This window comes from Carassius auratus, chromosome 11 (genome assembly GCF_003368295.1).
Source record: "Carassius auratus strain Wakin chromosome 11, ASM336829v1, whole genome shotgun sequence".
Taxonomy (NCBI): Eukaryota; Metazoa; Chordata; class Actinopteri; order Cypriniformes; family Cyprinidae; genus Carassius; species Carassius auratus.
Window position 1 is genome coordinate 12487049 of NC_039253.1, and position 27687 is coordinate 12514735.

Below are 27687 nucleotides of genomic sequence, written 5' to 3' on the forward strand. Positions count from 1 at the left end.
TCACCGCGCTGCGCTGCTATTGGCCAGTCGAGTCGTGGGCTCGATCTCAAAGACTCGATTGGTCAGGTGAAAAGGTGACCCGTGCTTGAGTTAAGACAGGTGACACGCGTCATCGATCTCGTCATTCGAGTTCCTATCAAAGAGACTATCCCTGCATCCCAATGTGTTTACTATTTACCCTGTCTGCCCTAAATAGTATCGAAAATGACTATTTAATTAACAATTAACTAAATAATTAAAATGTAATTACTAAAATTACTAATTAATATAGGATGTTGATTTGCTAAAGGTGTAAGCCGCTAGACAATAACGTTACAGTATATTTGGTTTTTTTGACTCCTGTAAAAACAGGTTTTACAAGGATTGAACAGCATGGAGGTGAGTAAATAATGACTGAATTTATGTTTAGATGAACTAACCTTTAAAGCCCCAAATATAAATTGCATGAAACACATGTAAGCATTAGTATCAGATATTATATTATGAATATACTTGAAGAAATAAGCAGCTTGTTGTTGTCAGGGAATAAAATATAGCCTAATTGTTTCATTAACATATGCATTGATTACTTGACTGAAAATTTAGATGCATTCAGCATGGCTGCATTTGTTTAGTGTGTAGTCATGCATAGCTATGGCATATGAAAAAACTAATTAAAATTTACAAAATTGTTTGTTTTACAAAATATAATAAATTATTGGTTAGTATTTATCATTATTGTTGTTCATAAGTGTTGGGGTGGGCTAGGAATGTTTTCTGGGGTTATCTTAATTTCTAAGTAGTAACACTTACATTTTTCGAGTGTAAAATCAACCATCTTCTCCAAAGGCAAGATCTTTGAGCAACTGATCAATGTCCCCTATGTGCAGATATTACAAACAAGAAGCAAAACACACTAGGTAGGGTTGCCATGTTGCAAAAATGATGTGATCAGTTGTAAATAGCAAAAAGTGACCATAGCTGAAACATCCATTAAATAAATAAAATAAATAAAAAGAGCTTCCGGTTTTTAAACAATGTCACTGTGGTAAATGGTTTTATTACAGACGGAGGTACACATTGTTAATATCAGATCTTTCCAAAACTGTTTAAGCACTGCATGCAAGTTTAGTCAGATACAAAGAAGAAATCACATTCTTTTTCATAGTCCTTTTGAAGTGTTTTAACTGATGAAAGAAGAAGAAAAATTTTTTTTTTTAAAGAAGATTACAATTTATAAGTCTTCCAGTTTACATAAAGGCTGTATTACTAAAATATTACATTTTCAACAATGCTTCTCAAGAAAATAACTGCAATTTCTCCAACCTCCTTGGATCCAGATAAAAATGCTCTTTAGGTATGTTTCTAAGAGTCACCTGCCTATCAGAACAGAAAATCCTCAGTTTGTGACAAATACTAAACATTTTCATCCACAGTCCCCAGCTGTTCCAGCGGAGTCCGTCTGCTAAAGATTGTTACCAGCCTCGGGTGGGTTTCCAGGTGTCTATAATCTTCCCTTTAGAATGGACAAAATAAACTGGATGCATCATAGCAGTAGCACAAGCCTGTCAACAAAACATACAAACCTGCTCTTAATTTTAAATCAATGCATTTCATTGTATTAAAATGTGTCACGTTAAGCAGTTGATATGAAAAGCTCTCCTCTCTAGGCTACTGTATGTTAAATACAGGCTCATTGCATTGAGGATGAACAAAGTTTGTGCTGAATAAATTTTTTTGTGTGCAGAGAATTGTAGGATATTTTTTTCAATTCAGCCCAAGATAATAATTTTGTGTAGTACTGAAATGATGCACTTTAATATTGTTGTTTACTCTTGTTTGATAAACAGTTTTAGTACCGTGTTAGTCCTTTCATACAGATGAATCCAGTCTGTTTCTGTGTGCTTTGTTTGAGGGAGACAGTTAGTAACTCACATGGTAAGGCATGAGTGTGAGGAGGGACCCCAGTGGGAACTGCTTGAAGTCCAGTTTTCCAGAGATGGGCTCCACCCTGCCGTGTTCCTGAGTCATAGACAGGAGTCTGCAGAACAGACGACACCCTTCATGCTATTTATATCACAAAACCTGTTGTGATGTAAAATAAACATCTAAACATGTACAGAGAAGGATTATCCCATCTCAGTTTTTAATATTTGACAATTGAAATATTTATCTTCATATAAATCACATTTTGATTGTCAGTTCAAATCACTTAAATGCTATGCAGACAGCTGACTTAATGAAAACATATGGATGCAATATGAAAATGTAGACCAGTAAGTTGATAGTTATATATATGTTAAGGGTAATAACTGATAAATGGCTGATATTAAAAAAATAAAACACCAAAAACTACTATCAGTCACTTCATATGCTAAAAATAAACTTAAGCACACATTTGCTAAAAATGTTAGTGTTTTAATTAGGGCTGTCAGTTTAAGGCGTTAACTTAATTAGTTATGAAAAAATAAGGAGATTAAAATATTTTACCACAGTTAATGCACTGACCTTCGCCCCCAAACCTCTATGCCCCTTACATTTCATACAGTTGACAAATATGATGCAGGACAAAAACTCCATAAATGCAGCTATGCCCAAAAAATTCTAGATATAGGGGCAAAAAATGTCCCGTATGAGTTTTTGTCTCATATTTATATCATATGATAAGCGATATCACACCAGCAACGAGAGCAATATCACAGGAGTGCTGTTTATGTCATGAAGAACTCAAGTGCAAATGTGATTTTGAACAACAGTTCAGTAAATAATAAGTTAATATTGTGCTATATTTAAACACAATATTGTGTGTTCTTGTTTAATTTTGCCAACAAAAATATTACCTAAAGTAATCATTTAAATAAAAATAATACTCTTACTGACCACAAACCTTTGAACAATGTAAATGAAAAAGTATAAATTTAAAAAAAAGAGTTAAGAGTTAAGTTAATAATAATTAATTTCCCCATTTTAAATCACTCAAAAAATCAATCCGCCAGTAAATATTTTTTTTCTTTAAAAAGCCCTGGAGAAAAACACCTTCATATCCATCCACATGATCTCTTACTTGAGTTCTGGGTGTCCTTCGATGATGGCGTATCCTGTAGGTAAGCGCCCCCCGCCGTCATGACTCAGTGCTGTCCACCCACAATCTACAAGTAACTGGTTCCTGTGTGGGTAGTGACCTATGACCCGTGTCAGCACCCGTACTGCCACATCCTCAAGGCTACAGGAGCCGATGAGGGACTGCTGCACATCTGGACATGCAACGGATAATATTATGATTCGAAACAAGCTGATAACATCACTGCTTACAGGAAACAGGAGAACATGGCAACACAGACCATAAAATATGTAGTTCCCAGGATGCACCTCACTCAACAGGGCCATGTCTGGCACTGGTTGGCTACAGGAAGGGGTGGAGCCAATGCTGGATTTGACACCTTTTATTCCAGCAGCCTCCAACCTATGGATAGTATGAATAATACCATCACAGCATTTAAGTAGGAATGCATTGATATAAAAATGTTGAAAATTACAATAAGATAATGATAATGTTCATATTATGTACCTAGTGCCTACATTAAAGTTATGTTTTTTTTTTGTCATAATAAATTAAAATAATTTATTTTAAATTTAAAAGTGAATTTAGACACCATATTATAATATGCAATGTAAAAATATAGTGTTTAAAATTATATTTGTTTTTAATCTATATTAAAAGTTAAATACTAAAAAGTGATTCAGTTATTTGAAATGCAATTTAGACAATATGAATGTACAATAATAAAAAATATTGTTGTTGAACTATAAAATGTTTTGTTTACTAAATGAAAACAACACTAAAATAAATTATTTTAAATAAATGTGAATATAGACATCACAACATTATATATATATATATATATATATATATATATATATATATATATATATTTTTTTTTTTTTTTTTTTTTTTTTTTTTTTTTTCTAAAGGTTGCATTCATTAGTGATTAAAATTATGTTTAGCTGTCCACAGAATTTAAAAATACAAAACTCAAAAAAATATATTATTTTAAATGTAACTGTAAATGTAGATATGTCAATACTATAATGTATAGTATTTATTTAATTAAGAGATTACATTTGTTATTGTTGTCAAATACTTAAAAAGTTTTTAACTTTGAGTGTTAGATGACAGCAGCATACTTCTCCATGAACTGTAGCACAATCTTAGTGGTATCCTGAGCAACAGCTTTGATTTGCTGCTCCCCCTGACAGGCATAAGTGTTCCCACAGTGGGCGTAAATTCCCATCAGCTCCACCCCTGAAGTGTCCCAGATCTCCAGGGCGAGCTGTAGAGCAGCTGGGTCACAATGAGGAACGCCCGCTTTCAAAACAAAACAATTTATCCAACTACATTACAACTAAAACAATGCTTCAAATATTTGGAAGTACATTTGCCGAACTCCAGTTTTACCTCTCCCATTGTCACAATCCAGTTTCATCCACACTTTCCAGACCTGTCCCTGTTTCAGAGGCCTCTTCTTCAGTTCCTGCAGGGCGAGGTGGTTGTCCACCATGACCTGGAATAGAGAAAGTCTCTCGGACAGCTCTGCACAGCGCTCCACTTTATCAAATGGCAGAGGGTATGCATAAAGTATATCGTCATAGCCGTTATCAGCATAGAATGCCGCCTCGGCTAGAGTAGACACAACAATACAACGACGAGAGCCTCCTGTCATGATGTCCGCACACTCCCTGAAGACAGAGGACATTAGTGAAGAAAGAAACAATGGTAATTACATGACACAATTATTACGCTTTTATCCAAAGTGACTTACAGTGCATTCAGGCTAACAGTTTTTACCTAACATGTGTTCCCGGGGAATCAAACCCACAACCTTGCACAGGAAGCTTAAAGGTCCAAATACTTATTACAAATACTTATACAGAACTTGACAGAAACCATATAAAACAGGCAAAATGAGTAGTGAAGAAACCTAACGTGATTAGGGTATTAATAAAAGTATCTTGCAAACACAATGTTCGAGAGGCTGGTGTTGTTGAGAGGAGTCTCACAGTGTTTTGTGTGTTTTCATGTGAGGTCGGAGCTGGACTCCCAGTGTGTGGAAGCGCTCGAGCATGCCTTCAGCGTTTCTCTTCATCTGATCCAGGTCAATGATCAGCGCTGGAGTACAAAGGTCTTTGATGAATTCAACAGCAGCCATTATCCAAAAACTAAAAGAAATACAATATAATAACGCATTTAAGCGAAATGGAAACCTGCAAACCTGCAGAGCTGTAAAAAGTTGCAGACTGTGTAAGCTAGATAATAAATGCAAAGTTAACTTTAAAATCATATAACCTAAGCAATTAATGTCAGTTGTAAATATATTTACAAATAATTTAGTAAACATGAGCATGATTTATGGTCAAAGTAACGATAGTAAATAGTAATGATAAACTGAGACTAGACTAATCGCAGTTTTTCTTTCACTCACCATAAAGCAGCAGATACAATTCTCCCAAAGTCCTTAAAAATTAGCTCTGACTCTCTCCAATGAGAGCGAGAGAGTGAAGCCAGAATCAACCCCGCGACACAAGACGAGACGAACTGCGGCTTTTCAAACTTAAAGCTCCTCACGAGATTTAAGGAAAAGTGTTTTTTCAACGACGGGGAATTATTATTATTAATAAAGACGTAGTCGATATTTGTTTCTCATAGACATTTTTGTTATTCTTCATTTATTTACTTATTTTTTAACTATTTTTCAAGTGGTCTTAATATATGGGTCTAGTTTTTTGTGTTTGATTTACAGTTAAGACCCACACTTAAATTTTACACTGATAATCTATCACTAAAAATATTATTTTATCTCTAATATTTTGTATCAGTGTACGAGCAATAAATATTTAGTAATTTTATTAACTGTGTTTATAATTCTTTGTATTTTCTGGGTTGCACAAGTTATTTCCTTGAAATATATAGGCTATATGTAATATGTGATTTCAGGCAAATTTTGTAATTATTTGTTATAAGTTATCTTTGATATTTAACAGAAAAGGGGAATCAAGTGATAATTCGGATTAGATTTTTTTGTATATTTGATTTGTATTATATGAAAGAGACAAATTGCTAAATTAACAAAAGTATTCAGTCTTGTCTTTATCTTGAATCTCAAATGCACTGAAGCAATGTTAACTAGAATCTGCTCACATGTTTTACACGTGTTCTTGTCACATTCCAGTTCGAATTTTGGAAAGATGTAAATACCATGAGCTTGAGAATGCTAAAGATGGAAGGTTAAATATATCTTTGTCAACACTCTTTGTCAACAAAACCTTCATGACAGGATGATGCAGGTTACAGATCTCCAGCATCTTAGCACTGGTTTGGCTGAATGTGTAGTCAGTGAGCATCAGAATGTCTAATCTAAGGCCCCACGATTAACTTTTTGTTACTCATTAAAGTGGATTATTTCAAAGTCAGTTAATCAAGTAGCTAATGTAGTCTTTAACGCTAATCCCTTTTCTCCCACTTGGATAACATCCTCAATTACCAAAGCCATGTGAGAGTATCAGAAAGATCTTAAGGCATGTTTTCACTTTTTAGCTTGATGTCTTTCAAGAGAGCTCCAGGCTTTTCAGACAATTCTGGTTGTTGGGGGTAATACTACAGTGATATGATTTTAAATTCCAGTCACATATTGTACAGTACTATAGTGTAAGTGTTTTTTATGTGTCACTTATGGCTGCATTTATTTTATCAAGAATATAGTTAATAATAACATTGTGAAATATATTTTTTTAAATGTTTCTTTATATTTTAAAATGTAATTTACTTTAGTGATAATAGTCTTGTGGGTAGTGCTACGGGTGTCCAGAGTTCGAATCCCATCTTGTGGACTTTTTCCAATATGCTTTCTGTCAGTTCAACACTCTTTTGATAATAAAAGCAAAAACACAGAAAAAAATGAGATAAGACTTAAAAAAAAAAATATTTTTTATTTCCGTCATGGCAAAGCTGAATGTCTAGTCTTCAGTGTCACACGGGTCCTTCAGAAATCATTTTTGTATGCTTATTTTGTATTAAAGAAACATTTATTTTTAACAGTGTTGAAAACATTGTGTTTCTTAATACAGTTAGTGGAAATTGTGATTTGTATGACTTTTCCAGTCATGAAATCTCATTTTTTTAAAGTATGCACACAATGTGTTATTGACCCAGTGCTGTTCTGCAAAATCAATGTCTTAAAATTCACTCTAAGTGATACGTTGACAATTGTGCATTATTTGAAACCGTTCTGTTTTTAAAGAAATGTCTTCATTCTCCGTCTAGTAGAATTCTTCATAACTAGATGATATATCTTCTGCTAAACTTACAGCTACAAGTTATTTGCAGCTACAAATCACTAGGGGGGGCTGCAAGACTTCAAGTGATCACATGACTTTAGTGACAACAAGGGTAATGCCATCAGAAGGCCCAAGATTGGGCCAATAACATGCACACACGGCAAAAAATCTGTATTTAGGAAAACTGCTTTTTTATTCTAAACTCAGAGCTGCTAGACAGACATGAGGTGTCAAGTTTGGCTTAAGACGGAGACATAAACGTCTGCAACAACAGACATATCGCTGATAACTGGCAAGGAAAATCCAGCAAAGCACCCAGTTACTATGTAACAGGTGCAAGCCATAATAAAGAAGCATGTTCCGTGTAGCTCCAATTAGGAGAGCCTGGAAAATGGTATTACAGCCATATAAAAACACATCCAATAATTACAGTGGCTTACAAGCAAAATAGCACATAAAGGACTTTGCACAGAGCTTACAACCTTGAAAATATTTTTTCGGTGTATGCACATTGCCAAACAAAACTGTACCTTTATTAACACATGTGCAAAGCTGACGGAAGAGAAATAGCTCAAAATAAACTTGTATTGATCACAAGTGCACACACACACACACGCTTATGTTTAGCATTATGTCCGTCCTATGTTCAAGCCAGCATTCTTCATAAAGAAATCACAAAGCATGTTAATGCACATCTGTCTTCACAGCTCTATCACATTCAGAGTCCCTATGAGCCCTTATAGATGACAGATGTAGAGGTTAGTGAGAGACGTAGTCACTTCCTCTCTGCTCATCATCTCTCAGCAGCAGGCAGTAGCTCTCTGGAGGTCCGACCGACCCCCCGCTCCTCTTCATCCATCTCTCGTTCATTAGCTGGGCTCAGACGGCTTGTTAAGCTCCACTTTTACACCTCTTTCACCTGTTCCTAAAAGACAATGATATAAACCTGCTGTTTAAAAACACTGTCTTCTTTTGCTCACCCTCATGTCACACACACTGTTCATACAACGAAAGAGAAGAGTTACTGGTTACTACACTGCCATTTAAACAAGAGGAGTCAGAAAGATTTTTTTAACAAAATTATTATTTATTATCGTTTATTTAGCAAAGACACATTCTATTTATCAAAAGTATTTGTTTCACTTCTACCAAATAGAAAAGAGCAGCATAAACAACTTGCTAAATGTCTTATGTTGTGTTCCACCAAAAAAAAGAAAGTCAGACAGTTTTGGAACAGCATGAGGGTGAGTAAATAATGACAAAAAGCTCATTTCGGCCTGTGCCGTTCCTTTAAATAGTATTTCAGTAAAGCAATCTGTTCGTATTCCCATAGACACAGAACAGAAATACACTGAACAAAACTATAAACGCAACAATTTAGTTCTTTCCCTATTCATCATGAGCTGAACTCAAAGATCTAAGACTTTTTCTATGTACACAAAAGGCCTATTTCTCTCAAATATAGTTCACAAACATGTCTAATTCTGTGTTAGTGAGCACTTCTCCTTTGCCGAGATAATCCATCCACCTCACAGGCTCCTTTGCATAGAGTTGATCAGGTTGTTGATTGTGGCCTGTGGAATGCTGGTCCACTCTTCAAAGGCTGTGTGAAGTTGCTGGACATTGGCAGGAACTGTCGTATACGCTGATCCAGATCATCCCAAACATGTTCAATGGGTGACATGTCCGGTGAGTATGCTGGCCACGCAAGAACTGGGATGTTTTCAGCTTCCAGGAATTGTGTACAGATCCTTGCAGCATGGGGCCGTGTATTATCATGCTGCAACATGAGGTGATGGTAGTGGATAAATGGCACAACAGTGGGCCTCAGGATCTCGTCACGGTATCTTTGTGCATTCAAAATGCCATCAGTAAAATGCACTTGTGTTCGTTGTCCATAACATATGCCTGCCCATACCATAACCCCACCGCCACCATGGGACACTCGATCCACGTTGACATCAGCAAACCACTCATCCACACAACACCATCCACGCTGTCTGCCATCTGCTCTGTACAGTGAAAAATGGGAAGAGAACACCTCTCCAAAGTGGCAGACGCCATCGAATGTGAGCATTTGCCTACTCAAGTCGGTTATGATGACGAACTGCAGTCAGGTCGAGACCCTGATGAGGATGACGAGCATGCAGAAGAGCTTCCCTGAGATGGTTTCTGACAGTTTGTGCAGAAATTCTTTAGTTATTCAAACCGAATTGCAGCAAACCAGTCCTGGGCTGGTGTGGTTACACGTGGTTTGTCGTTGTGAGACCGGTTGGATGTACTGCCAAATTCTCTGAAACGCTTTTGCAGATGGCTTATGGTAGAGAAATGAACATTCAATTCATGGGCAACAGCTCTGGTGGACATTCCTGCAGTCAGCATGACAATTGCATGCTCCCTCAAAACTTGCAACATCTGTGGCATTGTGCTGTGTGATAAAACTGCACATTTTAGAGTGGCCTTTTATTGTGGCCAGCCTAAGGCACATGTGCAATAATCATGCTGTCTAATCAGCATCTTGATATGCCACATATGTGAGGTGGATGGATTATCTCGTCAAAGAAGAAGTGCTCACTAACACAGATTTAGACAGGTTTGTGAACTATTTAAGAGAAATAAGCCTTTTGTGTACACAGAAAAAGACTTAGATCTTTGGGGGTAAAAATAGAAGTGTTGCGTTTATAATTTTGTTCAGTGTATATAGACACTACACAACTGTCAGTTAGGAAGGTCATGCCTGGTCATGTTTGAGCAGATCTCACCTGTTAAATATTTCTCTTTAGCACGAGCTCGCTCATCAGCGTCAAAATACCACACCGTTATAGCATACCTGTACATAAATACACACATAATTGTATCCAAGGAGCTTACAGGACCATTTAAAAAATAAATAAATAAATAAATGAAACGTCACTTGCACTGACCTTGTGGCATAAGCTGGCTGGACCTCATGTGGGTTCCGTCTGTCTGACCAGAAGAGCAAAAGTCTGTCAAACTTGGGCTCAATGTCTGCAAACTGCGCGGTTCCCTCTGGAAAGATCCGCAAAATGCCACCATGTTCCTACAGAGTGAGCAGATGAGAATTAGAATTATGAATTAGGCTATATGGTTTGATGAGTACCTTCATATTTCGACTAGGGCTGGGACAACGCGTCAAGGTCATTGATGACATTGACGCAAAAAATACGTCGATGCAAAATATGCGCATGGATTCGTCGACCTGTATTTATTCCTCTAAAATACATTTGCGAAACGTTTACCTTATGTGCGCTGAAATATACGCGATGGCCGGATCAACATTCTGTCCAACGTTATATAACCAATCCAGGGGTTTTTCTGCATTGATCTTTTTTTTTATTTGATCGGTGAGTGATGTAGAATAGAATGACTTCTGCGCCTGACAGGGCGCGTACGAGAGAGAGCCCCGGCTGCGCGCGCACTCACATTCTTCAAACTACACGAGCGCTGTCTTGCTCTCCCCCCCCCCCCCCCTCGTGCATATTAACCAAAATCATTAGACATGATAGAAAAGGGCGGAACGCCAAAGTTTCACGTGGAGCATTCAGAGATTTTTTTTTTCTCCATGACAGGCTGCTGGCTCCCACTGTTAATTTTTTTTTTTTTTTTGGAAAAGCACTCTCTGTATTAGCCCTCAAGTTTACACTGGTTACTGTATTCTTTCAATTGCTCTAAACAAGTATTTTGGGTGATCTTTTTTATTGAATGCTAGACATCAAGTTGTTTTTTCAGTAAGCTAGGCCCTATGTGTTCATTAAGCTTGTTTCAGTAAGCTATGTGTTTTCAAGGCTTCAAGGTTTTATTGAATGCTATCTCTATACAAGTGCAAAGTAATGCATTCTTAGTCAGTCTTTTATTTTGTAATTTTAAGAGCAATAAACATATATTGCAATGTTAAGGAACTCATGTTTTTTTCATTCAGATATGTAAATCAACATGTATAAATTGTTAGTAGTCAGTTAATGGGGAGATAATCGAAATCGAATCGGTCTGAAAAAAATAAATCGGTAGATTAAGCGATGCATCTGAAAAATAATCGCTAGATTAATCGTTTAAAAATAATCGTATATCCCAGCCCTAATTTCGACATTTGAAACTTTTTAATAATAAGAAATTGTTCCTGAGCATGAATTATTATGATTTATGAAGCACCATGTGACACTGAAGACTATAGTAATGACTGCTGAAAACTCAGTAAAAAAAAATACATTACAGTAGAAAAGTTACTTTAAAATGTAATAATTCATTTTAATAATATGCAGCTAATATATGCAGTATAGTGAGAATAAGATGTCTTTTTAAAACAGTATAAATGTATACAAGTATAAATTAAAAAAATTACTGTTTCATTCACAAAACAGAATGTTATGGATGGGAAAACTCTGGGAGGGAATGTATTTTTTCCTGCCCCAGGACAACCCGATGCTAAAATTAGCTTAAAGAAAAAAAAATCTGACACACTGTGACTTTTACATAAGCAAGACAGCAGGGAACAAGCAAGTCTGCATGAGACAGCTGTTTTCCTCTCCATTCAGTGAAGGGGGTGCGATAAGAGTCTGAGAGTACTAGAGCTTATACCATGTATTACTGGCATCCTGTTAAGCTCGAGAGAGATAGAAAATATCAGATCCTCCTTACATCACAGCTTTGATACTCTCATAAACATATGACTAAAAGAAACCGCATTTAAAGAGCCTCAAGCAAAGAGTGTGTTCAACCTACAAACAGCATCCAGAGCAGTGACCACAGCTCCAACCAGCTTCAAAACACATCTGCTTGGAAGTTTCTAGAAATCCTGAAGACCATGATAAGCTGGATCAGATGTGTTTGATTAGGGTTGAAGCTAAACTGTGCAGAGCTGTGGCGCTCCAGGATTTGACATTGAACAGTGTAGTCAAAAACTGAAAAGTTTCTGCCCGTATGTTTTTAATGACAAAACGTTCTGCGTTTACACACATCCGCAAAAATGGCCAAAAACGCTGTATTACATATTCCAAGCCAGTAGTTGTTGCTGTCCCCTTGTTAGTAAACAGTACCTGTAGAGAAGTGACGATTATATGATGTGTCTCCGCTGTTGGATGTAATATTTGTCAAGTAAATCCACACATTAGCAAACTCTTGATCAGCAATGACAGTACCATGAACTCCGCCATTGTTGTGGATGTTTGTTCGAACTTGCCTTTAAAATGGACACATCATCATGCGCATGTCTACAAACCTAACGTCACCATTTTCAAAGATTACCGTACTAGGTGTTTACATGGAAACGATAACGGTGGTGTTTTAAAAAAAAATTGCACTTTGAAACCCATGGAAACCCAGTCAAAACGTATTAAAAGTTTCCCATTTTTGGCTGAAAATGTTGCCGTGTAAACAGCCCATGAGACCAATGATCTAGATAGAGTCTTCAATCCTTCTTTCTCTTCTACCATTCCTATTTCTACCCTGTGTTACTGGCCTACTCTATTTTCTACTTCATACAGGAACATCTGATCAACACAGGATTGTTTCCATGGCCAGTTGGAATGTTCTGGAGCAGAACCGAGTCTCTGACGCAGACCTAGCAGGTCATGACGGAGGTGGTAAAGTGGTGGAAACCGTCATGTCTGCTGTACCGTTTCTTGCGAGAGCACTCCGTAAACATTTCAATGGATAGTTCACCCAGAAACTTTAAATTGGGTCATCACTTACTCTAGTCACAACCAGTGACTTCCACAGTATAGTAAACAAAAGAAAATAAGAATGGAGGCAGAGATTTCACAAGTTTTTGATACAGATTTCCCAATTCAATTCAGATTCCAGTATATTTCACTTACAATTAAACTCAAATTGTTTCAGACTGATTCAAATGAGTCCATTAAGCTTTTTTTTAAATATTAATATTAATAACAAGCTCATAAGAATAATTTGTTTAAGGAATCTGGTTACACTGATTTATGTCATCCTGTATGTTTCTGAATCATGAAAAAGAACCAACTCAGAGGAGTCACTTGTTTGTGAATCAGACTATGTGGGTCACGCCATTTTTATTTTCTACATTTTATATTTCATTATTTAACAAAAAGAACCAGCCCATAATTGTGTCAGTCAGTTCACAAACAAACAACTTTATGTAGTTGGTTCTTTTTGGTAAATAAAAACCATACAGCACGTCTGTAGCCTGATAAACAAACTGGTCATCCCGTTTTTGATCAAAAAGAACAGTTTACTACAGACTACAGTTGCGCTCTGTTAGTTTTTTGTGTAGTGACATTATTTTGCAGTACAATGTTTATTAAACTGTAATAAATATGTAAAAATGTAATAAAAATGTAATACTTTTACAAGTTACAAATCCAATGCCAACCACAATTTCTCTGTTCTAGCAGACCTCTAACAACAACACATAAACAGTCTCTCGTGTGGCCCATTGATATAAAGTACCAACAGCAAACTCCCTGCACAAGGTTGGTTTTGAACTTCCATTGTATTGAATGTAAGCTCTGATGCATGTTTGAGCAGTCTACATCAGATAAGTAACCTAAACAAACTGACAAGAGCTTAAACAAATCTCATGCAGCTTTACACGCTACAGAACGTATACAAGTTCACAGGCTGGGAAAAAAAAACTCCTACCTTGGCATCCCAGTCTTTATTTAGGTAATATATGCACGTGACGCATCTCCCATCACCGTTTGGGTTATCCACATGCCGTACATATCCTGTGCCATTGCCAGGGTAACATGCCACCATTGCCTGGAATGGAAAAAAGGGGTTGTAATGGGTGAAATAACCAAACAAAAGAACATACATAGAATTAACAGTGGTTTTGTTGCAGTTTTCCATTCTTTACCTTCATAAGAAAATTAATATATTAACAATAATATAATTTTTTTCATGCATATAATATTTAAATACGAAATATTAATAATAGCGGTAATAAAGACAAATCTTCATGCTCAAAAAGGTTGTTTTCATTTACAATGAATGAATTTACTCTGTATTTGTGAAACACAGTTCATCAATGAATTCCACTCAGATACAGTACGATACCACAGCATTCAACTACATAAACCTACATGAAGTGGACAAAAAAAGGTGATTACTGTGACATTCTCAGCCCTGTGATGATTATATATTTTAATCTTGTTGAATCTGGGTTATGAGGCTGAGGGAACAATAAAGCCATTGCTGAAGTCTTTCCTTTGCTGAGGTTTTTCCTTTTCGTGCTCTTCCTTTACCCTTTTTATTTTGGTCTCCGGGTTTAAATGGAAAGTGTTAATAAATCACAAAGGAAAAAACAGCGGTGTAAATGTGTTTGCGCGCATGGACACATCCGTTATCAGGTCAATGTTACAAAGGAGAGAAAGAGTCAAAGGCTCATAAAAAAATTATGGGATAGTACATCAGTCCACGGCATGTGACGTGCATGTGACAAGGTTGAACTACATTTCTGAAGCAAACAACATGTACTTCCTTATAATTAGAAGTTTTAAAATAACTTAAATGGTTGGAGAATATTCCTCTCCAAGTATGAAAACATGTCAAACTTTAAACAAGATCGTGAACTGATGCCAACATTCACCTTTAAATCATTAACAAAATATTTTAAACAAGCATCACCACCCAACAAACACTTAATTATCAGAAACCTTTGGGTCGGTACTGTGAACAGAGTTTCTGTGAACTGAAAAAAGGCAAAGTCAGATTGACTCTCTGATATTGATCCCCTCCGGGAACTCGCCTTTTGCCTTCTTTTTCACCCACTTCTGCACGTAGGCTCCTAAATCTGATCAGTTCACTGCAGTTCATGACCTGACACTGTTTTTATAAGCAGCACTGACCCAAGCAGGGAATTTTTAGGCCTTAAATGGGTCATCGCATGCCCATTTTCTACAAGTTGATATGATTATTTAGGGTCTTAATAAAAAGTCTGTAACGTAGTTCATTTCAAATTTCTTATTGGTAGAGTAAAAAACACTTTTTTAACCTTGCAAAAACAGCTCTTTTCAGAGAGAGGCGTTTTGTAAAATTTTCCTTTAAATGTTAAAGAGCCCTGGTGACCCCGCCCCTCTCTTCCAGCTGCTCTCTGACAGACTGTTTACCTTAGCCACATTCATCATGAAACTTGCTAATTAGCACATTATTTAGAAAGGCGATTTGTAAATATTAATAAAAAAAAAATGGTGAAATAATGGTGGACTGATGACAGCTCACTCAGGACAGGTCTAAGGTAAAACACCAGTCCAGTCTGTGCTGAAACACTAGTGTCAATCAAACTATAATGGGAGGGGCCTGCCTGTGTGATATCACAAAGACAGGTCTCTGAGATCAGCTCGATTTGAGAAAGGGGAAATGATTTTAGTAGATATATAAAAAAAAAAACACTAGGTGGATTTTTATCATTATAGAGTAGTTGTGTACACACACTGCCAACACTACAAAACACACGTTTCAGTTCAAACAACTTGTAAAAGTGCATGTAGCATCCGATGACCCCTTTAACTTAACCCTCGAACCCTGCAGTATAATGTCCCAGTGACCTCTTCCCGAGGGACACGACATCAGCATGTTTTCAACGGACTCTCAGTGTATGTGTGTGTTAGGCTGCCTGGGGAACGGAGGGAGGTTATATTTATGCCTGAAAAACAAACATTCCAACATTCTTTGCAATACATACTAGAGATATCAAATATTTTATAAATATTAAGTGCTTTGAAAAAAACCAAAAAACTGTAACATGGCTTTTCCTGGCAAAATGAGTCTCAATGAACTAATGTAAAAAAAAAAAATGGTTAAAATTATTTAAGAATTGAATATCGCAAATATATCAGCCAATAATAAAATAAAATTTTTGACAGTAATTTACAGGTCTTTATTCTGCAGCAAATGTTTTTGGCAAATTATAATTACCCCAATTCATTCCTCCTCAATAGCAGCACGCCAAATTTGACTGAAACGATGACCAAAGAACTATGATACAAATCGAACTGTTAGAAATGTGAACCGATGCAGCTTTATAACATACACACCCTTTCACTCACAAGAACACAAACACACAGAGCTAACACCAGCACACACACCCCCCCAGCTTCCTGAGGCCTATAATTTGATATTAGATTTCCAGTGAAACCGCATCATCTTTCCAGGGGAACATACGACAGCTGAGGAAAGCAAACAAAGGCTAGGAACAAATCTGAAAGTGACTTTACATGAGGCCTTTTTTCCTAGCGGCATAACCGTTAGCTGTGCTGAGGTGTGGCCGACTGTAAATCACTCATCTCAAGTGGGAGACGAGGAATGCAGAAGTCACAGAAAGGCCAGACTTAGATTGGTTAGCGAGGGGTTGACTATTTTTATTACTTTGCTGTTTAATTCATCAGGAATTCACCGTCCCGTTTACACCTTGCTTTCTTTAAAAGGAGCATTTATGATGAACATGATTCCAGCCAAATCCTGCAGCCTGCAACGGCACGCAATGCACGACGGATCACAATACATGTGACGACATTTCGGCTGAACTGTTTTTCCTGGCGGCAGGTGTAAAAGCGACGGGCAACGTAAACAAAGACGAAAGGAGAGAGCGTGAGTGTGCGTGCACTTTAGCCAGCACGAGAAGGAGATATAAGGGGAGAAGGAAAAAAAGACAAGCCAGGATAAAAAGCAAGATGAGGGCATTGACGCAATTCGCGAGCCCCCCACCTGAATGGGCCGGAGCTGATAAGGGTGAAATCGCTCAACGGCGCTTCAATCGTTCAGGTGGGGGTGAGTGTGAGAGCCAACTGCGTCAGAGAGTAAGCGGCACGCGAAACATGCTGGGCTGACAAAACAAGCGGGCGAGGAGGGGTGGGTGTGGATGGCACACATCAACATACGCAGTGGGTTTTGCATCTGGATGCCATGCCGCCAGTCTCCCATCATCGCCTGCAATGATACGTGACCAGGAAGGAGGGTAGAGGAGATGGAGGGGATGGATGGAGCATTTCAAGCAGACCTTCAGTGTGCGTGTAGTCCTGTCTCTGATACACCTGGATGAACAGCTGCGCCCGCCATCTACCTTTTTATTAGGTTCTCAATATTCATGGCAAAATCAGAAAGCAGTTTGTTTGTGCAGTAATTTGCATTAATGCAGTTTGTTAAACACTACTAGAAAGATTCTGGTTCAATGTCTTCTGTCTAGCAAGATCAGTGCAGCACAAAACATTAAACATCAAATGACAAACACCCAAATATTCTGTCATCGTTTACTCACATATTACACACACACACACACACACACACACACATATATATATATATAAAACATATACATATATATATATATATATATATATATATATATATATATATATATATATATATATATATATATATATACACACATATATATATATATATAAAAATCATGAAACTTACACATTTTAACAGCAATTTATTAAACGATTAACAAAAATTATATTAAGGCCCTATTTGTTTTTTGTTTTTTATCAATTACTATTTTACATAATTTTTCCGGATTCCATTTGAATGGTTTCATTAAATGTTAATAATCAAAAGAATCTCTTAATTAATTTATTTTATTACAAAGTTATTATTTTATTTATTTCATTTTATTCAGAAATACTATGTTTTTCTGCTAAATAAATTATGATAAAAAAAATTCCTGGTAAATATTCCTTAATTTTTTTTTATATTATTATTAGTAGTAGTAATATATCATTAAATTAAGTAATATATATTTGTCACAGTTTCTTCTAGTTACCAAACTTTTACCCAGGTTGTTGTAAAGACTTAAGTTTTCTACTGTATATGATGATATTTTTGTTGAAAGAAATTGCTAAATCCTCATAAAGTGACTCTCAGAACAGTTTTAGATATTATGTTCATATTCTTTTTTCAGCAAATAAATGCACCCTTGGTGATCATAAGAGATTTCATGCTTAAGTGATATACATTTCATGCTTAAGTATGGTGACCCATACTCACTTGAACTCGTGCTCTGAATTTAACCCATCCAAAGGGCACACACACAGCAGTGGGCAGCCATTTATGCTGCGGCGCCCGGGGAGCAGTTGGGGGTTCGGTGCTTTGCTCAAGGGCACCTCAGTCATTGCATTGAAGGTGGAGAGAGAGCGCTGTACATTCTCTTTCCCCCACCTACAATTCCCGCCAGCCTGAGACTCGAACTCACAACCCTTGGATTGCAAGTTCAACACTCTAACCATTAGGCCACTGACTCGTTACCTTAGCTTTAAAATCACATTTCCACTTCATTTTCAAAAAACTAATTTCACGGAGGATAGAAAGTCATCAAAATGAGGGTGAGTACATTTAAATTTTTTGGGTGAACTATACATACACTCTAGTAGACAAAAGGGCAATTAATACAAACTATCAGAACTAGAAAGTGCATAAAAAAATGCCTTACATCAGCTTAAAAAAATTAATCACTGCATGATCAGCATCCATTGGAAACGATGCTGTGTTAACGAACTAGTTTACAACATTTTCTTTATCAGCTCTTTTCATTCTCATCTCCCTGGGGGATGTTTCTGTTTTAAAGCCTCAAGTCACGCTCATTTCCTTTTTTTTTCCACATTCGCATTTAAGGCACTGTGTTTAAACATTATTTTCTAATCTATTATTCAACAAAAATATATTGCTATAAAAACATACATACATGCATACATACACACACATACATATATATATATATATATATATATATATATATATATATATATAAATAACTAACGATGACATGATATACTGTTGAAAACATTCTCTTGTGTCATTTACTCTAACACATATCCATAACTAGTGGGTTTATAATGTTCTTTTTCCTTTAAGTGAACTGCATATGGTCTTGACTTGCTGCCGTCTCTTCCAGTGAGCAATGCAGAGCTGATATAAAACTCAGCCGCTGGACTTTAGCCAGGCAGACAATTCTTGTAGTCCTGCTACGTGCAGAGCGTGCAGCTGCACTGCTGTTCTCTGGCAGACTGACACCACACTGCACCATTATCAAACACGTCGAGGAGAAAGCAGTGACAAGACACATGTCCTAAGATAAATCAAACACATAAGATTCAGTTTTGCTGATAAAAATAGGCCTAACTAGCAACTAATACTCAAAACCACACATACACCTAACAGTATAAACCAACCCTCATATGCACCATTTTTTTTTTAAACAGGCTTCGTTATAGTTCATTATGAAGTCTACAGGTGTTTTACACATTAGCTTTCCACCTTCAAGTAACAATCTCATAAGATCCCTGTTTGTGGCACGCAAGGTTTCCTGATGTAAGGGAAAAAAAAACAAAAAAGCACGTAACTACATTTCAGTGCAGTCGCAAAGAAATACTATACATCCTTCCCACTGAGGTGGGACTTTCCAAAGGGAATGAACTGCTCTAATGAATACACTCAAAAACAGCCCATTCTGAGCATTTCTCTGGGTCACGTAATGTAAACATGACCGCTTGGCAATTCATTGTGTTGTATTGTTCCACACATTCTTCACCCTGACACCCAGAAGGGGCCGAGCAGGTGGTAGTGGAGCCCCTGGGTCAACGGCAGACGAAAACTTTTTTCTGATTTAATTCATAAATGGGCCATTTGTTACATACGGAAAGAATTCTCTCTCAGCTAATGCTGGAAATTATACTGGGGTTTCTGCAAGTTTTACAAAGGTCAATTTAAGACATTACAGAAAATCTAAGGACAAAATAGAAGGAAACTCGATATGTGAAAGTGAGAAAAAAAAAAAATTATATATATATATATATATATATATATATATATATATATATATATATATATATATATATATATATATGGGCCAATATTAGGACTGGGACAACGCGTCGAGGTCATCGATGACGTCGACGCAAAAATACGTTGACGCAAAACATGCACATCGATTTGTCGACCTGTTTTTATTTCTCTAATAAACATTTGCAAAACTCTTATGCCCGCTGAATATACGCGATGGCCGGATCAACATTCTGTCCAACGTTATATAACAAATCCAGGGGTTTTTCTGCATTGATCTATTTTTTTGGCGGCTGTCAAAGCCTTATTTGATCGGTGAGTGATGTAGAATAGAATGACTGCTGCGCCTGACAGGGCGCGTACGAGAGAGAGCGCCGGCTGTGCACAGTCTTCAAACGACACGAGCGCTTCTTGCTCTCTCTCTCCCTTGTGTATATTAATCAAAATCATTAAACACGATAGAAAAAGGGCGAAACCCCAAAGTTTCACGCACGCTCGCACACTCACAGTCTTCAAACTACGCGAGCGCTGTCTTGCTCTCTCGCTCTCTCTCTCTCTCCCTCGTGCATTAGGGCTGAACGATATGGACAAAATTTCATATCTCGATTTTCATGCCAGATATCTCGATATCGATACGATATGACTACGTGTTCTTTTGCTAAGAACGACCTGCACAACACGTCACTCTGGTTTACATCGTCTTTACTGAATCCAAAATACTTCCAAATTATAGAAGATGATTTATGTTTTGGCACCAAGTCAGATTCTGCACTGCCACCGGCCGCATTATCTCCCTCACTCATTTCTTTCTTTCTAATTTATCCGCTGTCTCTGTACAGTGTGCATAGACGTTGGAACAGGAGGGGCTGGGGGGCGGCCAGAGACAGGCGCGCTCAGAGCTAGTGCTGTCACTTTTGTGAAAAAATTGATTGATTTTCCATGTCTAAAAAAAAAAAAAAAAAGGGTTTCCTTTTTCAACGTCAAATAACGGACGAAGGTAAATAGAGCGCTGGAAACGTTTTATTGAACGTAACCGACACTAGGTATGCATATTGTAATGTGTAAAAAGGCGCAAAATAAGGCCATTACAAATTCATTGGACAGGAAAACAAGTCGATCAACATTTTCAGAGTCCAGAGCAGAGCGTTTTTTTATTCACTATATGTCCAGCTGTTGAGAAGACACGCTCCGAGCGCACTGATGTCCCAGGGACACTCAGGTACAGCTGCGCAAGGTGGGGGTATTACTGGTGCAAAATTTGCAACTATATCAGTTTTCATTTATTTATTGATCTACATTAATTTAAAAAATACAGGTTGATATGTATCAAACTTAAACAATAACATAGGGACCAATTCTCACTATTAACTAGTTGCTTATTAGCATGGCTATTATTATCATATTAACTGTTTATTAGTACTTTATAAAGCACATATTCTGCATAACCATATTCTACATCCCTAATCTTACCCAAAACCTAAATTACTATTAATAAGCAGCAAATTAGGAGTTTGAGGAAGAAGTCGTAATTGATGGTTGTTAGTCGAGAACCTTAGATAAAGTGTGACACTAGCTGTAAACTACTAACATGAGTGTAAGTAAAAGGTGGCAATGTTCATTCTGGGGTGAGCTATCCTTTTAAGATTAAAATTGCATGGAATTTAAATATTATAATGTACCAAAAATATCCATCAAAATCAATGAAAACTACTCAAAGAAGCCACGTCCTGTTTTGTTCCTGTATCTCCACTCATCTCCGTCTCTTCCGCCATCTCCGGCCTCACTGAAATATATACTCAGCCTCTGATCCTCCAACATTTAACAACCACAAAGCTCGTTTATAGTTTAATATTAATACAAGACATAAACATATTATCCGTTCATTGTGTTTTATGTAACAGACTCTTTCCCTTTCCCGATTCAGTGTCACATGCCTGCTGAGCATCCTGAATTGTGTTGCTGTACATCTGCGGACCATCACAATGACATTAAAAAATATGCAGTTACAGGACATGCTACCACCTCCCATCAAGCCTTCTGCTATTCACACTACAACATCCTGTGAACAACAAATGCTTTTAGCCCTACACTATATACCATTTTACCTAATGATATATTATCTTTAGCCATGGAAAAATAAATGTTTTAAGCATTAATGTTTCTCTTTTTTGGTGTCAGTCAATGAAGTACTGGGGTCTTCGTTGTTGAATAAGAAACACTTTAAACTCTAATGAGTCAGAAGTCCTAAAGACCTTAAAATCCAAATGATCTGCCATAGTGCCTGATCTAAAATGAGACATAAAACTTATACATAATCTTAAGTAACTCTTGGATAAACGTTGCAAATTTCTTGTGTGCGTGTTTACAGTATGAGGGAAAAGGTGATTGTTTCCCTAAACCCTGAGCAGTTAGATGTTTGTCCAAAGAGTGTTGGGTACGCCTGATAGCAGCTGGTGGTCGCAGGCGTTTCCCTGACCTGGGGAAATATGAGAGCCATGCTGCTTGAGGATAACTCACAAAGGCACTATCAGTGAAATAGTCAGTGGCTCCACAGGAAGATCTTGTTTAAAAAAAAAAAAAAAAAACGGTCAGATTGACATTATTTGTGAGTGCAGATAAAATGTTCAAGAACAACTAAAACTGGGGGAGAGACCTGATGGGTGCATCTATCTAAGGTATTTAATCTAGTTTAGTTTAGTCCAGAACTTTCATTGTTAGAGGGTTTTTAGAGTTGCTACAAATGCAGTATAGAAGGACGTGTGAGAAACTTGTGATTTCAGATGAACTCACATTGGCATGTTCAGGAAATATTCTAGGCCGAGGCTGTTCATTAAAGCCATCAATGACAAAAACACAGTGACCAACTTAAACCGTATCTGTATCAGAGAAGAGTGAACATGCATACTTTCATTTTTAATATAATGTCTTAATAATATTTCCTAAAATTCACTTTCTATTGAAAGACAGGTGCGAACATGTCTCTGCATCAAAGGTGAAGCCTCTTGCCCTCTTCCCATCTAAACTGGCACAGATATGAGTTTAAACCCAAATGTGTTAATGTCTTAATTCGTCCTTTCACTTGTTCCCCCAACCATATGTTCCCATGCCAGTTGACCAATGATTTTTCCATTCCTTTTCCACAAGATTATGGGATAAGAAAATAATAATTTTGTTTTTAATAGCCAATGCACTCAGTTACTATCAGATTAAATATTTCAGAGATCAGTAAGGAAGATGTGACGTATGGTGTCCAATAATTGGAATTTGTGCTATGCATTTAACTCTTTCAAGTGCACACACACAGCAGTGAACACACAGTGGGTAGTCTGGGTACTGAGGGTTGAAGAGAGTGCTACTTACACACTACCTTTGGGTTACAAGTCCAACTCTCTATCCATTAGGCCTCAACTGCCCCAATCAAGTAGTTTTTCCTATAAAATCTCCATGACTTTCTAGGCCTTTAAAATTCAAACATATCCAGGCTTCCCTTTCCTAGATGATGTTTTTATAAATAAAAGATGCACTTAATATGGTTATGCTACCTATTACTCATTACAAAAGTACAAGTAGTTGTGTACTCTACTCTGACGCACATCGTTAGGTTTGTTCACTAACTACTGCTGATTTGCCACAAAAAGCATAATTTTTCTATTGTTGCTTTTCATCTCATCCTACACAAATTTGTAAGATGTGAAGTTTTGCATTTTATGTAGCTGGTTAACTGCAGCGCATGCGTGGGTGGTCATGTGACATCAACATGGCGCTGCCCATGAGGGGGCGACCCGCATGAAACTTTTCAACGTGGGATGATAACAGTAGCATATTAATAATGATCATGAAAGCTCTGCCTGATTGGTCAGTGATGTTTCTCAAAATCGCTCTTTTGTTTATGCATACAACTTTTTTAATTGGCACAAAAACCACGGAGTGCACCAGGCATCATAACTGTCCTCTAATGCCAGCTGTAGGCTACTTACTTTCGTTCTTCCATTGATCCTGTAGCTGCCCAGGTTTCCGTTACAGTGTCGGATCACATCATCCATGCGGCTCATGAGAAACGCTATCCTCTCACAGCCGGGCTCCTTCCCCTCAACCCAGGTGATCTTATCCCCCCGAATGTCCTTAGACGAGTCGCTCCTCTGACTGACCAGCTGTCCGTCGGTGAAGTCGCCGGTCATGTAAAGCGCCCTCACGTCCTCCAGAATACTCAGTCCAAACTCCTCGCCTAAGAAGTTGTCAATGACACATATGCCGTACTTGTTCATGCAGGGCACGATGTAGTCCGTGGCCAGCTTCTGGGGAGGCGAGCGGGTCTGTACGTTGGGTTTCACACAGTCAGAGCTCGGTTTGGTTTCAGAGTGCGTGGCGGACTTGATAAAATCTGGCGTTCTTTCGCCGGGTGACGTCACGGTGGAGTTACTCTGAGAAGTGTTGGACGGTTCTGAAGTGTTGTACTGTACGGGGCTGTGCTCTTCGACTGGCGGCGTCTGCTGCTGCTGCTTGTCGGCCTCCTTGCAGACCCGCTTGTGCTTCTTCCAGTCCTGTTTCTGGTGCTCTTTGCTGCAGTAGAACGAGCTGCGACACCGTCCGCACTTCATGAGGTTCTCCATTTTCCCGCACAGCTCGCAGTACTGGCGCTCTCGCTCCAGACGCTCGCTTTCCCTTGAGTTTCCCTCCATGTTTCAGCGCTGTGTTACAGTATCAGCCTGCAACTTCGCCACAAGTATCCACTAGCGAAATTGAAAGAAACGCTGCCGCTGGGCCTCCGCCGAGGTTTTCATTCCAGTTGACGGCGAGCAACGTAACGCTCTCACATTCCCGAGACATCTATGTTTTGACACTTGTGAAGTCTCAGCGCGAGCTGTGAATGTGATGGAAGCGCATGGCGCCGGCCGATCCTTTTCTTCAGCGAACAGCGCACGTCAACCATGTGCGCATGCGCACTAGATGCAGGCTAGACCGAGAGGGCATGATTCACATGTGCTTCTCACAACTTTGTGTGGGCGGAGTGAAAATGAATACAAATAATAATAAAGATTGCCCCAAAAAAACCTTAATGGGCAGAAATACTGCATAAAAAACACACAAATTAATAAATAACAATAATAATAAAAAAATAACTATGTTTTATTTTTGCTGTAGCAAATTTCATACATAAAGGCAGTTCAGAGTGTTATATATTATGTAAAATTGTCTTTAATATAATAACATAAAAATAGAAAAAAATAATTTCAGTTTCATGTAAAAACGAAAATTAATAGAAAAAAGAAAAGAAAACTGCATGGACTACTACACTTTTCAGTGTTTCTGAAACTGTTGTGCATTTGGTTTGAATCAAATAAAAAGTCTACTGTGCATCTCAAAATATCATATCACTCTGTGCTTCTTTACTCACTGATATCATATCATAAAGCAAGGACCAAACAAAATCTTGATTTGTACCCCAGTCATGTAGCGTATAAGAATGCAGAGGCTATTTCCATTTCCCAATTGATCTTGTTCTTATGGGATCAATACAGATTAGCTTTGCACTGTAAAAGATAAAGCTGAAATGATACTCGGCTTCCTCGGCGCCATGTTAATTATTATTATAAAATCTTTTCATCCTTCAGATCTTGGATCGGTTTAGACCATTTGATTTAGTGCACAAAGGTTTTTATTTTTATTTTATGTAGCACTTACACAGTTACATAAATTCTTCTTTTTTTTTTAATCTTGTATTTTAACTTGAGTAAATATGCTTTGACAATTCACTGTAACAGCAAAATAATTCAGTGTTCCCCTACGACAAACGTCTTTGGGTACCTGTAATGAAGCTGATAAAGTCAATAAACATAAAGTATATGCCAAAATATGCTGCTTGTGTGATGGGAAACTTGTGAATGAGATGACGATCATTCCCTTACCTCAATTACAGGCAGAAAACTTTGTAGTGTCGTAACACTTTTATGTGGAGCATTTGGATGATAATCAAGTCTGTGTTTGAGAATCTCTTGTCCTCGCTGGGTTTGGGGGTGAAGTGATGGCCATGACTTTGTCTGTCTAGTTTTGGCATGGCTGGTGTTTGGAGTACAATTTATCAAAGAGGGCTTTGTTGGCCTAACTGGCCTTCAGAGCTCTGATACGCTCACAGGACGTGTTTATTTACAGTCTCAGTGTGCGTGTTTGTGTTTATCTCTCTCTGTGTCTGGGTAGTTACACAGACTGCATCTCAGACCCTGCATATTTCAGTAATACAGAGCTCAGGGTGGGCCAACATCCAGGACTGGTCCTCGTCGCTGTCCCTATGGAAGGCTATCCCAAGCCTGAGGCCATTGCCTCCTCCTCCCTCTCTCTTGCTCTAACTCAGGAGGAAGGGGTAAGAGAGAGCAGAACACTGACTATGTGTTTATCTGCTATCTTGCCACAACAACAAAAAAAACAGTATTGTTTGCTATCATAATTACATACAGTATACCTGTACCAAAACATAAGTGTACAATCACTTGCGCCTGTTTACAGCTGTATACATGATGCATGACAACATATTATAAAACAGATGATTTATGCTTTAATTCATTTATTTTATTCTCATCCTTACAAATCAAATGATTACTATTTTCTACTGTTAAAAAAATGGGGTCAGTAAGACAAAACAAAACAAACAAACCTGTATATATATATATATATATATATATATATATATATATATATATATATATATATTATAAATGAAAAATAACTTTATTCCATCAATAAATCATGCAAAAATAGATCATGATTTCACAAACATATTAAGCAGCTTTTAACACTGATATTATTAAATATAATGTTTACTTAACACTGAATCAGCATATTAAAATGGTAACTTTTAAATGGCAGTATATATTTGTGAGTTTTGGAATTGAAACTTCACCAAGATAGCATTTAAAAGTATTATAATTCCAGTACATCATTGCATTAATGCTGCAAATTATTATCACTTTTTATTATTTGTTTCATAGATCAATCTTATATTTTCAGCAGCCATTATTTTATTTTCTCTAAAGTAATGCAAAAGCATTCATTCTACTGAGCTGCTAATTTGCTGCAGAAAACGTTTATTTTTTTATCTCAACACAGTTACAAATGGTTGTGCTACTTATATTTATAATATATAATGAAAGCAAACTGGACTTTCCAGCTGGCAGATTCACTGAACATGTCACAGCAAACACCAATTACAAGATGCAAGAGTTTCAAATGCATAGGTACATCTAACAACAGAAGAATGGGCAAAAAAAAAAAAAAATAATAATAATGTTGAGCCACTACAAGCCAATAACATTTATGAGAAATTCTACAGAAATCATGAAATGAAACTTCACCTGAATATTTAATAACCTGACTTAAATGCCAAGGGTCTGCTAAATACAGATTGGACATTATTTGATGAGCAATGTGTGTATAATATAGAACATGTCGTAATGTTTGGGTTAATTGAATAAAACCTTGGTAAATACATGTATTAACCTACCAAAGTGTTTCTAAATTACTGAATGGTAGTAGCTATGTTTATTTTATTACGTGAAATAAGCACCTCTTGTGGAAACACTGTTTTTTTTTTTGTTGTTTATGTAAAGG

The 27687-nt window shown here is 37.2% G+C and overlaps 2 protein-coding genes across 3 annotated transcripts; both read right to left on the reverse strand.

The window, feature by feature from the left end:
* Positions 1-1000: 1000 nt before the first annotated feature.
* On the reverse strand, positions 1001-5590 carry LOC113111040 (D-threo-3-hydroxyaspartate dehydratase). Of its 2 annotated transcripts, XM_026275414.1 has the most exons (8): positions 5460-5590; positions 5038-5196; positions 4436-4716; positions 4165-4345; positions 3321-3442; positions 3044-3233; positions 1915-2020; positions 1001-1544 (listed from the first exon to the last, which is right to left on the reverse strand). In XM_026275414.1, the coding sequence occupies exons 2-8, from the start codon at positions 5184-5186 to the stop codon at positions 1455-1457; spliced, it is 1119 nt and encodes a 372-aa protein (XP_026131199.1). In that variant the 5' UTR covers positions 5187-5196; positions 5460-5590; the 3' UTR covers positions 1001-1454. The 2 variants fall into 2 exon arrangements, with proteins under 2 accessions (XP_026131199.1, XP_026131200.1); XM_026275415.1 differs by lacking the exons at positions 5038-5196; positions 5460-5590 and adding an exon at positions 4826-5012.
* Positions 5591-7481: 1891 nt separating this feature from the next.
* egln1b (egl-9 family hypoxia-inducible factor 1b) lies at positions 7482-25029 on the reverse strand. Its single transcript, XM_026275416.1, has 5 exons — positions 24063-25029; positions 13945-14064; positions 10236-10372; positions 10074-10141; positions 7482-8236 (listed from the first exon to the last, which is right to left on the reverse strand). The coding sequence occupies exons 1-5, from the start codon at positions 24762-24764 to the stop codon at positions 8181-8183; spliced, it is 1083 nt and encodes a 360-aa protein (XP_026131201.1). The 5' UTR covers positions 24765-25029; the 3' UTR covers positions 7482-8180.
* Positions 25030-27687: the final 2658 nt, after the last annotated feature.